This window comes from Physcomitrium patens, chromosome 2 (assembly GCF_059467195.1).
Source record: "Physcomitrium patens ecotype Gransden chromosome 2, ASM5946719v1, whole genome shotgun sequence".
Taxonomy (NCBI): Eukaryota; Viridiplantae; Streptophyta; class Bryopsida; order Funariales; family Funariaceae; genus Physcomitrium; species Physcomitrium patens.
In genome coordinates, this window is record NC_143411.1 from 11,492,984 (window position 1) to 11,506,967 (window position 13,984).

The 13,984-nt window shown below is 35.9% G+C and overlaps 1 protein-coding gene and 1 long non-coding RNA gene across 3 annotated transcripts; one reads left to right on the top strand and one right to left on the bottom strand.

Moving 5' to 3' along the window:
* Positions 1–2,323: 2,323 nt before the first annotated feature.
* LOC112274353 (uncharacterized) lies at positions 2,324–3,848 on the bottom strand. The gene is made up of 2 exons (XR_002967407.3): positions 3,181–3,848; positions 2,324–2,980 (listed from the first exon to the last, which is right to left on the bottom strand). It is a non-coding gene; the product is annotated as an uncharacterized LOC112274353 (long non-coding RNA).
* Positions 3,849–8,956: 5,108 nt separating this feature from the next.
* Positions 8,957–12,790, top strand: LOC112292666 (uncharacterized). Of its 2 annotated transcripts, none has more exons than XM_024541407.3 (4): positions 8,957–9,114; positions 11,012–11,211; positions 11,521–11,957; positions 12,142–12,790. In XM_024541407.3, exons 1-4 carry the CDS (start codon positions 9,016–9,018, stop codon positions 12,324–12,326), a joined length of 921 nt encoding a protein of 306 aa, XP_024397175.1. In that variant the 5' UTR covers positions 8,957–9,015; the 3' UTR covers positions 12,327–12,790. The 2 variants fall into 2 exon arrangements, with proteins under 2 accessions (XP_024397175.1, XP_024397157.1); XM_024541389.3 differs by lacking the exon at positions 8,957–9,114 and adding an exon at positions 9,682–10,631.
* The last annotated feature ends 1,194 nt before the right edge of the window (positions 12,791–13,984 follow it).

Genomic DNA, 13,984 nt, shown 5'->3' on the forward strand with positions numbered 1-13,984 from the left:
TCCCAAGTTGCCTCGAGTGGGTGTGATAGGGAACAAGAGTTGCGCTTCCCCAACAAAGAGATGCAATTCTTTCTTCTTTTTTTATTCTCTTTTGACTCACCTTTCCCATTGTTCTCCATGTTCCCGTGCTTCGGAGCATTCTTTTGGGTTGTGTTCACCTTGGATTGGAGTGAGATGACATCAAACATGTGATAGATAATGAATCCTTCTTGAATAGTTTTATCTCATGAAGACCATATCACCCATACATCATTGGGTTTCTAAATCATGGGATTTTTTTCACTAATTAACAAGGAGTTTCCAACCATATTTGTTCCCAAATATACACATCAAATAATCATTCATTGTGATATATTTTAACTTTGTATTGATGGTCAGAATTTTCAGATCAATCAAACAAGTAGGAATATATAACAATTTTGTAATAATGAGTTATAAATAAATAAATAAATAAATTCAGTTAATATTTTAACAAACACTTATTAAATCCTTTTTTTAAGACTTTGTTTTATAAAGTGATTTTCTAATTATATATGAAACACCGATTTATTTATGTGAATATTCATATGATACTCGAATCCAATAATATTTTATAATCATTACATTAAGAAACAGTATTGGGAAATGATAGTTTTGAGACATTTAGATTCATTGAATATCCTTGAGAACTAGTGACTTACTATATATGTTTCAATAATAAAGCAATCGGTACTCTGACAATAAATAAGGAGTTTGGTAAGGTAGCAGTAGAGCATCTCCTGTGCAAAAAGGTTGCTAAAAATGGTTTCTGTGAAGCTGTATTGAAAGGATGCAAATACACTACAGTTTTATTTATTTATTGTTAAATTAGCCGAAACTAGCTTACTTGAGTAACGCAAACAAATACTGTTAAATTAAATATACTTGATTCATTAACTGGTGCAAAACATAAATTAATACTTTAGCATATAATTATAATATAGTCAGTACAGATACTTTAGAAATGCTTCATAATGATACATTCTTGAGTAAAACCCTTAAAATGACACATTGACATGCATTATAGTGTTCCTGTTTCTTTATGTATTTTATCTTTTATTGACGTAAAGTGCTTACAGCTCATTCATATAACTCCTTTCACTCTTTCATTATTTGATTTTTGTTCTTTTTCTGTGTTGGTATGTGAGGGCATTCTCAAAACTGAATTTGGTAGAAGGAAATGTACCAACTTTTTAAGAGGAACAATCCAACTGAAGCTCTTTACTTGAAAAAACACTGTTGAAATTTTCTCATTAAAATGGTCAATAATGATGATTGATTATACTGTGTTGCAGTATAAGGAATTTCTTTAAATTAATATTTTATGATTGGTTTCTCAATGACTTCAAAGATGTAGATGTGATTTCATGTTCTGAACGTGTGGATGAAACAACATATGATGTTTGTAGACATAAAATTCAAATAATCTCTAACTGTGTGCTGGTATTCTAACCAAACAACTTTTTTATGCAAAAGAAAGAATGACCATCATTATTCAACCATTGTCTAGTAATCAATCTGTGGATTCAAGCAATAAAATTGTTGAAAATAGTCCATGTGTAACTTTCAATGTTTTTGCTCTAAATTACGTTGTATGTATTTTGAAGAATAACAAACAGATTTTTTCTTTGTTTCTGATTTTCTGGACAACAATATTTCAACACTAAATAGTTCTGTCCTCTTCCAGCCCTTAAACAGTGGCATGTGAGCAAAAATAATATGAAATTGAAAGTATCAGTCTCCCAATCGGAGAATATTTCTGTGAATGTTTTAGCACTGGAATTTAGAGTTACTTTGTTAACCAAAAATTACATCAAACAACTGTGAATGTTTATTTTCTGAAATTCGCATAATCTATGCACCCAACATGAAATATGATTTATTATTATCATGAGTCGATACAGGACATAACTTTATTATGCACTATCTGCACATTTAGTTTTGAACTGAATCGAGGGTAAATTTATATTTAAAAACAGCTGCCGTAATTAAAAGCAATTCAAACAAGATTATAATCCCCATTTTTAGACAAACACAACGACCTTCATCTTCTCTTAATTGGACAAACAGTTGCTGCATGCAAGCTAAACGTACATCATTTTTAGATTTGATACCGTGGTTATAAATTAACACTTTTCTTAGACAGTTCCATATAAAGTGAGCTTAATTTGTGTTCGAACAGAACTTGGATGGACTAATTTTGTTACTCAAACCAAAATTTAATAAATGTAGTTATGGATGAAAAGGAAAGTGAACCTACTTAACAAAAGTCGATCACTACGTTTTAACAATAAACATGAACTATAGCATTACTTGAACATTTACTACCAAAAATTAGTTCAACCATGAGTTATTATTTTTTATTTATGAGAATTCTACTGCTCTAATTAAATATGTGACATTGATTAGTTCAGCTATCATAATGAGAAACCACACATGACGGAGCTCACGTTCCAAACCTCATAAACTACCCCACAATCAGATAATGCCACAAAAAGGGGAGAAATAGAACCCAGTTTCAGTTGACAGTGTCAGAGTTCTGATACTGTACCAGAAGTTGGATTCGAAGCTCCGCGGGTCATCACTCTTGCACAGACGATGAAGCAACGCGTGTTGCTTAATCTTCGAATATTCGAATAGATCAGTCGGTTTAACAGTCTAGATTGCGAGTGGCGAGCTCATTAAGACCTGCATACTGGAACCCAGGAATGGTTTCCGACGTCTACACCACATTCAATACGGTTTCGCACGTCTGCCACAGCTTCGTTGAAGTTGAAGCCGCAACGATGTGGATATGAGCAACCGGGTAAGATGGAGAGAGAGAGAGAGAGAGAGAGAGAGATTAGGTTCGGCTGGATTGTTTCCGCTGTTGTCAGGAAGAAGTTCGACGCAGTATCCAGAAAGCCTTGAATTAAGTGCTCCTTGAGGAATTCACCACCATCTTTCACACAGAAAGCATGCTCTGCGCAGTACAGTGTAGTTACGGCACATTAACAAAAGTTTGTGTGTTGCTTTGCAACGGGAGAATGACGAATAGGGATGCCCTTGTTGCGGAGGATACTAGGCGCGCCATGTGAGGGGAGTGTTTTCATGCCAAATGTGGAGTGATACAGTGCAGAAAGCATTGGGAAGAGGGCCCCAAGAGAGGGTAACAAAACTCACGAGGGAGAAAGGCCAACTGATTCGTGACCTAAATTTGGACATTCGGAGAATAAACAGCAGCTGAGGAGTCAATGTGGGGTACATTGACCACATATCCGTCAACCAATTCTCATCGCTTGTTGATCCCATGAGCGAAGCTGTACCTCTGAGTTGGCAACATAGAAGGATTGATTGAGTCGGAGATGACTGGGAGATCAGCCAGAATAGATGTTTTGAAGCCCAAATAAGGCTGTGTTGAACCTGCTTAGATATGCAGCAATTCCTGAGAATAGGAAGTGGAGCCCCAATATTGGACCAGATGATGAGTAAGGACATGCTGACCCAAGTCTGCTTTAGGATTCCGCGACCCAACCAATGGACATTAGCCTCTCGGTCCGTTCGTTTACCAACTGGCGCCTTCATGCGCCTTCATGCGCCAGTTCGAGGGCTCCCAACAAAGCTCTATCTAAATTTTTTTCAGACTGTCACTTAAAAGTAGCTATCTCCACATGGGACCCATGCTGCTCATGCAAATCAAATTTTGCCGTGAGTATATTTGAACAGGGAGTGGCGATTCCGGGTTGCTGCATGCGATGAAAGATTCCGCTACTTGGAATTGAAGGCAAAGTAGAGACCCAAGAAGCGTTCATTTGCAGTCTGGAGGCTTGCGCTGCAACCTGGCGAGGCCTTGGCGTGGTTGTGGCTGCTGATGCTGGTGTAACGAATTAAGGTCTCCTGGTGAATAGAGACCGTTGCCAGAGTACACACGCGGCAGGCCCTTCGCAGCAGAGCAGTTACGCGGTGATGGAAACTTCCGTCCCAACGAGATGACACCACAATAATCCCAAGGGCGCATGATGCTGTAATCACAGGCATCGTCGAACAAAACAAGCAGAGATTTTCTTGTGAATCATGGACAAAACGGAGAAAAGGCACGACTACACCTAGTCATCACCGGCCTCACCCACATCTCTGCGCTGGGACATCCAGGCAGATCACCCATCAAGTTGAAATTTTTACCACCCAACACCCCGAATTGGGAGGATTCCACAGCGACCGTCACCGAAGCGATCCAAACCCCGTCCCTAAATTAGCCCGGGAGGTCCCGCTGCGAGTTGTTCCTTTGGGTAAAATTAGACCATTCGCTTTATTTTACACGTACTGAATAGTAAGGATTCGGCGGGATAGGCTATGCTGGATCTCTACTCGTGACTCATCACCTCGCCAGAATGGAACGATGAGCATCTATCAAATTCAATACGTCGTTCATTAATCGGGGGATGAGTTATTTTTTAGAGTGGAAACTAGAATCAGAGGGCGTGTAGTGCCCAACACCACACAATCTCTAACCCGTAGCCCTCCGTCCCCTCCCATGCGTCGCTAAGAGCAAGCAACAGGAGTAGCTGCAAGCCCATGCAGCACAAGACGATGAAAGCACGGGGCACTAGACGAAGCAGACGAACAGAAGAAGAAGAAGGATCCTATACCCTAAAACCGGGCCGAGACAGACAGTCTGGCTGTGCCGCAAATAGCCGGGCTGCCCGTCCTCTCCTGCTTTGGCTACCCTGCCCGATCACGCTTGCCCGGAAGGGGCAGTGCCACCCGCTGTCGAAATCCTCGGAAAAAAGTGATTGGGCATCTTTTTCTTTCCTAAGAAGACACAACAAATGGAGACACTTAAAAAAATATATTGTCTTAAACAATAAAATCATGTCATAGAGTTCCGCATGCATGAAAATTCTTAAATTAAGTCATGTAGATGAATTCTACCTAATGGGTTATTATCTACATGACTTGAGTCTTAATATTTTTCTATTTTAAGACGTTTTCCTATGTTATGCAAGTATGTTCTAATAGACATTGTATTTCACTTCAACAAAAGATCATGCATTAGAATTTGAATAACATCTATTGTCTAAAGCCTTTTTTGCGTGCAAACTTTGTAAATGCCTTTAAATTGTATTCAAAAGTTGCTTTTAGTTACTCTTCTCTTAGAATACTATGTTTTTTCTTAAGCTATCTAATTGTATATGCATATCATAAACATTTGGACCTTTCATAATTGCTCATAATTTAAATTATATGTTTTTAAATTCATCTTCCTCAATTCTAAGTAAATAATTTTATTTTTAGTAACCTATATCAAAATTTGTGAGTTATTTTGAATTCTATTTTTCTTCTATGCTATCTAAGATAATGAGGTTTGAGTTATTCTAATCGTATCAAACATAAATAAAATCATAATTTTATGAGTATATATTAATTATCAATTGTTTAACAAAGTGCAATAGAATCTACATATCTTGAATGTTTTTAAATGTATATAAGTAAAATTTTAATAACTTAAAAATTACATATAAAAGAGTGTTTTTTACATTATAAATTATACTATTAAATAAGAAAAATTTGAGTTTATTGACATCAGTTATCTTACAAAAGAATTATGTTACTTCTACTAGAAGTATTTAATATGTTATTAAAATTTAAACAAACTAATATCTATACACTTAATATCTATTTATCTATATCTATAAGAGTTATAAGAGTTTATAGATGAGCATTGTGATTGGATTGCCACATAATTAAAAATAAAGCACTTAATTTTAAATCAAGGATTGTATAAGCATAAATATAGAATAAAATAAAATTTTAATATTTAATAAATAAATTTAGTATCATAATTTTGGTATTAAATTAAAACACTTATGTTTAAACACTCTAATGTCTGATGTTTTAGATTTATTTTATCAAAAATTAGCAATTCATTACAAAAACATATTACAAATTTTATTCAAATTCTTAAAGTAATTTTTCAAAATGTGCTTCTAAGTATAATAATTTGGATGATTTATATAAAATTTGGGGGCATAATAAAATATTTTTACATGCTTATATATCTATTGTCTTTTTTAATTGTTAATGTAACCATGCTTTAAGATTATACATTCAAAACTAAACATATTTTAGTAAACATAGCATTGCAATTTCAATACATAATATAAATAATTAAAAATCACTAGAATTTAGTAATAACAATAAAATTTTATTATAAAATGTATTGATAATAAATAAAACTGATAATTAAATTTGGCTTGGTAAAATATATTTATCTATGTATCTTTGTTAGTAGAGTAAATTTAAATATTAATAATTAAGATAAATACACACACACACACATATATATATATATATATATATATATATAATTGTATCAACAAGATTTTTAATTTAAAAAAAGATTAAATATTCTTAATCTTTATATATTTACTCTAAAAATACAAGACATAAATTTTTAATCACTTATTAAAGATAAAAGTATGTGGTTAAAAATACTTTGTATTAACAAATTATCCAGTCCTTTCTTTTGAAAAATCAATTATGAATGAAAATTTTTATTTATAAAAAAAAGTAAATAAAAACTAATCATGATATAAATACTATCATCTTAAAAAAGATTAGAATTATTTTAGAAATAAATTGTAAAATTTATAAAATTCATAAAAAGATAAAATTTTATTATCTTATTAGAATTTGGACAGATGTAGAACTTAAATTAGTTAAATAAGTTCTTTTGAAATAACATTGCTAAATTTTAGTAATTCATTAGTTGCATAAGATTTAAAATTAAATGATTTCAAAATTCAACAAAAACATTTTTTTTTTGTAATCATTATAATGCAGTATAAATATCGAAAAATATATTCTTATTAATCCTTGTATTTTAATGAAATTTAAAATGATCTAAATATTTTTTTTCATTGGAAGAATAATATACTAATATAAATAATTACATTATTGAAATTTAGTGGTTACTAGTTAAATAAATTATGACATTGTAGTTTAATTGATAATGTAATTTAGTTTATAATTGTCCTCTATATTCATTTTTTACATATTTAGAAAAACTTATATAATATAATAACTGACCAAATAATTTTTTGAAAATATATGTTTCAAAAAGACTTATTTGGAGTACAACTAAATTGGAAAGTTCTCATTGAATAAAATAATTTTAAGAATAAATGAAATTAGGCAATTGCTTTTACAAATAAAATATTAAAAAAATAAAAGATATAATAGAATTTTATAGCACTGACATTCTTATATTTTTTAAGAATAGTAATATGACTTGAATATCTAGGATGTATTTTAAATTTAGTTTTTGTCTAAACTAAAAGTTACTTTCTTATGACTATGTCATTATTATTTAGATTTAAGATTTTTTTTTTCAAAACTTGATCAGATTTGAACAAATTCTTTGGGAATTTTTTATTATTATTTAAATAAATTTATTTTAAACATAAATGATATTTGTTTTGAAGATAGAATCTCTTTGAATATATCACTTTACTTCAAAGTAATTGCATTGAAATTAATTGTGTAATTATATAGAATAAAATTGTATGTATATATATACATATATAGGGAATTGTCAAATTGACCGAGGCATGTATTAAATTGATCCACCCATCCTAATCATCATCAAAACAAAATTCTACTCTTGAATGTTGGATCTACAGGAGTCAAAAACCAATAAATAAATAAATAAAAGGTTGGATCTTCAATTAATGATGATAAGTGGGTTGATTTAGTAAATGCAAAGGTCAATTTAGCCATTTTGTATATATATATATATATATATATGTGTGTGTGTGTGTGTGTGTGTAAGTATATCAACAAATTAGATTATGAATATGATTTTTTCATAATTTCTTTAAAGATTTGATATCATATTAAGTTTTAAATAGTTTGGAATTGCTTTATTTATTTATTTAAAAGCCAATACAAAATTTGGAACATAGAACATATATGCTTTTACTTCTTTCTAAATATCATTTATCTATTAAAAAATAAATTTTATTTGAAGATGCTTAATATTCCAATTACAATATAATTTTAATGTCTATATTTATTTGTATGGTTTGTTTATATAATACACATCATATGATGAAAAATCTTCCAAACAATAATAAAATTGACTGATATTTTATTACCTTCGAATTTTTAATGATTTATGACTCAACATATAATTATTTTCACTGAAATAATATTTAAAGTGGAAAATTGGAAAATCTGTCATTGCTTCAAATCATATACTTACTTATCAACTTCAGTTTTTTTATTTTAATGCATCAATAATAATTTTTTGAAAAATAAAGGTACTTGTGGTGTTTGTTTGTTTTTTTTTTTTTTAAAGTTTTGCTTTGAAATTCCAACTCAGATTTATGTACAAAATTAAATTACCTCCTTGTTTTGAAATCCTTTTACTTCCATGTACCTTGTGACCTATTCAATCATCTCATGGATTTCGCACTTCAACTAATCATACCACTTAACTTTCACACTATGACAAAAAAAGTTTGCAACATAAAGTGACACACTACATGCTATTCATTTAAATGAACTATGAATGTTTTGAGTCGATTTTGGACAAACAGATTCGTAATTCATATCTCTGTTTATGTTTGTTTTGTTTTGTTTTTACTTTCTTTATTACTTTCGTAATTTGTGTAAATACATACATTTGCCTAATTAGTGTTCTATAAAAAGCCATGACACAATCCTGTATTTCACCCATGTGCCCAAACTTAGTGCAGAAGAGCTGCCTAATATACTTTAAAGGTTACCATCGCGCCTTTTAGTTGCCAGGCATGCCCTGTCGGGCAGGATAGGCAGCCCCGATAACAAAAAGCAGTCATGGGATAGGGAAATGTTGTTGTAGGTGCTTCCACCGCGGATCCCATTGCCGTGGCTATAGCAAACCCTAGATCTGAGGACAGCGCCATTGCTGCAGCTGCCTTCTGCTGCCAGTGCGCTGTTGGATTGTGCTCTTGCGCTGCCAATTTGTGAGATGCGATGCGAGGTTTCATGGTCTCCGTCGTCTTCAGTTGCTGCGCCTCTTTTACTCTTCTCAACCTAAAGCCTGACATGCAGCCTCTAAACTGGAAGCCAAACGTACGTGAGAATCCTGTCTCTGGAGATTGCCTCAACTATTTCTAGCTCTCTGCCTGACCACCCTCTGCAGTTTTATTGCCAAGTGGGTTCTCATTCAAAATTTATTTGTTTATTAACAGCGGCATCGGTTTGTCGTTGCGGAATCTCGTGGCAGCGGAGTTAGGGTGCAGAGAGGGCCATTAAAGGAGCAGCAGTAATGGCGTAAATTAGTTCGCTTGATTTCATGAGTGTTGTGAGAGGATGAGAAGCGCAAATTTGAGAGTGTCCACGGGAATGTAGCAATGATTGGAAAGAGATGGGTGATCTCCGTCATGTTTAGCAACCACGTAATTGAGGCTCTGTCTCCTAATAATGGAAGGGAAGTGAAAAGAAAAGGAAAATTGTGAGGAGAAAGAGGAAAGGCAATTGTTATCTCCGAAAAGGGGCCATTAATTAGTCCAAGCGTATCTGGATGGTGGAAGACTGGAATCGGGCCCCACCTGAAAACATGCTATTCCAGTTGGTCTGCCTGAAATAAGTCGCAGCTCGATCAATATTTTGGAGCGTGCCTTCAACCCATAAGTACTTTCGCTCGCTTTCCTTGTCATACTTCGCCCACAAGCTCCAACGTCTTGCTTTTGCAACAAAATTCATTCAGCGCTCTCTCTGTAGACTTTACTCTACTTCTAATTTTATGTGAGGTCGAGGGGTTGTTGAAGGTCCAGGGGTTGGGGTGTGTGTACTGCATTCCTCGTTTTTTTGGGTGGAAAGTGTTGCAATACACACACACACACATATATATATATATATATACTGGTAATAGCTGTTGCTAGGAGCTGTGAACGTGGTAGTCGGGGGCATTTGTTTCCTTGCGCCTGAGGTTGATCAGTGGGTGTGTTGGGTCTCTGGATTGATTCCCCTTTGTTATTGTGGTTCAAATAGGAATGCGACCGTGAGTGGTGCTGTATAAATTCAAGAGTGTCTGTAGCGTTGTGGGGGTGGAGGTTGTGTCTCCTTTGTACTACTCTGGCTTTCGGGGGTGCGCGTAGTTGGAAGAGTTGTTGGCGTCGCTGTCTGGGTTAGCGACTTCGAGATTGATTTGTGAGAGAATTGGGCAATTTTGTGCAAGAAATTACGTACTATTCTGTTAACTGCTGTTGGTTTGCTGGACTATGAAAGACATGCCCATTCGTTCTGAGAGCATGGATTTCTTGGTTGCTCCGCACACCCAAGAGTCTCTGACTTGTTCTAGGCGTAGAGAAGTCGACCATGAAGCTCCCCGGAGCAAGAGAGTGTGCGTTTCAGGTGGACGAGCGTACGGATGCTATGCTAGTGGTGAGTTAAAACATCGTACTTTGAGCCCATCTGTGCAAGAGCTTATTGATACCGACGCCTTCGAGCCCGGAACTCCAACAAAGAACGATACTCCTACGGAGTCGACCCGAAAGGTTTCGAGAGGGTGGGATAACTTGCAGCTCTGCCTTCTCGAGCGAGTCACGCGGTCTTTGTCTGCGGCCGATCTTTGTCGGCTATCTCAGGTGATTTGGCTAATCATCTTTCTTAGAGGAGGAGAAGAAGCTGTTTAGTGGTGCCTGCGGAAGCTCGGTGAAAAGAGTCCATTGCTCAATTTGTTACAGTCTCGTCTTCCGGCACTCGTCGATATACTGCCGCGGTTTCTTTTTGTCTGTTCGCCGTGGAGCCATGGCCTACATTACAAAAGAGCATTCTGGTTGTTTAGTATGCGACGCAGTCACCGCGCTTGTTTACCTTTGTCTGAGACTCTTCCAACAAACTTTTGAGAGGTTTATGTGAACATGAGGGATGAATTTTTGCTTCACTGACGTTGTAAATGATTGTGAAATCTATTTTCTTTCGATAATGGAATCTTTAACAATCTCAATGCCTCATGAAATTACAGGTCAATAAACACTATCGAGAACTATGTTCCCGGGATGCCCTGTGGACCTGGAGAGCGGATAAGAAGGGTTCTGCAAAGATTCTAGAGAGAGAAAACAGTTGCAAGAATGCGAATGTTGCAATGGCTGGTTCACTGCAGGTCGCTCCGCTCGAGTCCTTCACAAGTGTCCGTTTCTCTGGAGATGTGGCAATAGTAGACCCGTATGTGCACTTACACCCCATTTTTATGTTTCATGTCCCGATAACGTGACTAAAGCCCCTACACTGTTGGAATTTTAATTATTATTTTTCAGGAAACAAAAGCACTAAGATTCTGTGCTAGATAATTCATGGCTTTCAGTTTCTAAGCATTTATCGTAGTTTTAACGCCTGTTTTAAGTTTTTGATTCTACTGTGAGTAGCAGCATTGCCTTTACGTCCTATTCTCTACACGCTGCTTTGTGTGTTTTTTTCTGGCACAATTTTACTTTACTTTATTTTTCTGTGCTTACCCCTCTGTCTTGTGTACAGGTTTCGTATTTTTTTCCAAGGAAAATCCAATTATAGCAAGCACTCTGAGCTCCGAAAGATTGTGAAGAAATTTGGCCACAAGGATTTGGTGCTGACATACCGCGGTATTCAGAGTGCGATCTTGCCTACGAGCTGTGTCATCCATGACGATGTCACTGCATTTGAGGTTTTCCGCAACGGACAAGAAGTGGGAGCTAATGTGACCACCTCTGGTGTAATTGCTGTCGTGCCCAATCAATTGGTATTGCAGTTGATTGAGGAGAATGAAGGTGCACCTGAGGAGGGACGCGGTGTGACCGTTACTGGTGTTGATGGCATCTTGCGATGTAGCTCAGACGGAGACTTCATCATCCGTAATTCTGTTCCGGGGAAAGGAACGTCTGTGAACTTTCCGTTCACTGGAGAAACTGATTCTGCGGACATAGTGTGCTCCACAGGTATTTCCTTGTTCATGGGCTTTTGCATCAGACCTTTGCAGAAAGTCTGGATTCAAGTTTTGCGATCGCGTGCCTCTTTGTTGCTTACATTCTGAATATCTACGAAAGAGCGAAGGTCATTGTCTCGTGTTCACACACAATTCGTTGAGTAGCCTTTTGACCCAACCTTTCCGTGAACGTGCAGGTGGGAGCTGGACCGAGGACAGTGATAGTGATGATGAGGAGGAGTTAACTGACGAGGAGATGGCAGAGGCTGTTGCTGAAGTAGCAAAGATCACGAATTCTTACAGCAACCTGCAGCGCTTTCACTGCAACGGCGATGGATTGATTCACAAGTTCACCAACTTTGAAGTGTCAATGCTCTCATGATCCCTCACATCGAATGAATACTCCATCCTAGTTTTTGTGTTCATATGGAAACGAAGAATCTTCAATCGTTGGGAGCTTAGGATCTCCCCGCCACTCCTCTCCCTCCCCCTACCCCCCCTCCATTTTTTATTTTTCTCTCCCCCTCTTAAAAAAAATCCTGCCTTATGCTCATTTAATGATACCCATGACCAGTCGGGGGACTGTACTTTTCAAGATTTTGCAGCTGATAGTGAGGCGTGAAACCTTCTTCCTTGTGCATCGACGCCGAGTACATATCTGTAAATTACTCCTGAGGATTTCATGTCATAGAGTGTACCACCTCTTCCGGAGTCACGGCAGTCCCTCACATTGTAGAACTTCTGAGAAAGTTCACGTAGTTTGTACAAAACTTCTGCGTGATGCTGAGCCATCCATGTAGCGCCGTTTTCCTCGAACATAGTTAAATCTACCTTCTTCTTCTACCACCGATGACTAACACATACTTGACTTTCGTAACATCGTCTTCGATATCCTTTTTTTTTTTTTTTTTTTTCTTTTCTTTTCTTTTCTTTTCTTTTATTATCTTTTACCTGGTTTTGATTAGATGCAGAAACCAACCTCCACAACAGTGAATGGAGGGACATCTGTACTTCAATTTTTATCAAATGAAAGTGCCAGTTCGACATGGGTTTTTTTCCATGAAATACCAGCAAATTTCTTCATGAACAAATCGAAGCAAACCTAAAAAATGTGACAAGAGTCCCCTTCGTGAAATCTCGCTCTAAAGGTTTACAGCTGTAGTGGCCGAGTACGTATCAGTTCTACTCCAACATGATTTAGCGGACTTGATACTTGAAGAACTGTAAATATTCCAAATGGCTCTACACCACCAATACCCATTCAACTTCTGTCTTGTTTTTTTTTTTATCAACAGGTCGTGCCATGTTCATCCAGCTAACACGAATCTTCCCCATAGTTGCGACAATTTCGATGACGTGGATCATGAAGTATATACGCATCTTCTAATATAATTTAAACAACCCACTGGTTCCCCCAGCAAATATGAAGACAAAAACATGTAGAGCAATGTTTGTTCACAGACAGAAAAAAAAAAAAAAAAAAAAAAAAAAAATCAGGTTTGAAAACCGGATAAACTAATACTGATAGATAGCCCTTTGATTTGATATCTTCTATTCTTCACCGAATCATTCTCCCGTTTTTATCCACGAAAGTTACAACAGCATTTTTTATAGTAGAAAATAAGGGGGAAGGGGGCTGGCAAGTGGAGTTGTTGACAAGAACCATGTCTTAAAATGGAATCAGTATTTTGATATTTTGACACGTTGATGTTATATAGAAATAAAATAGACAAGTAGACTGGGTCAGTTTTGGCCGAAGCTGGGAAGGATTCCATTCTGTGACTAATTCTGATTGTGGCTATTTTTTGCTCAATAGCTCGTGGAGACTGAGGTTTTATAAGGAACTTCTAGCGGAAATTCTACACTTGGCATAAGTGCGTTGGACGTTGCCCTCTGTGCTATTGTAAGTTTAACTTTCTTTACTACTTTAGTAGTGTTCTTGGTAATGCTGCTTCCAGTTCTTTCCACTTATCCTTATAAAAGGACCTTGCCAAGTGTGACGAACCTTTGGTGATCGGTTTCATTTGTTGTTATTTCAAG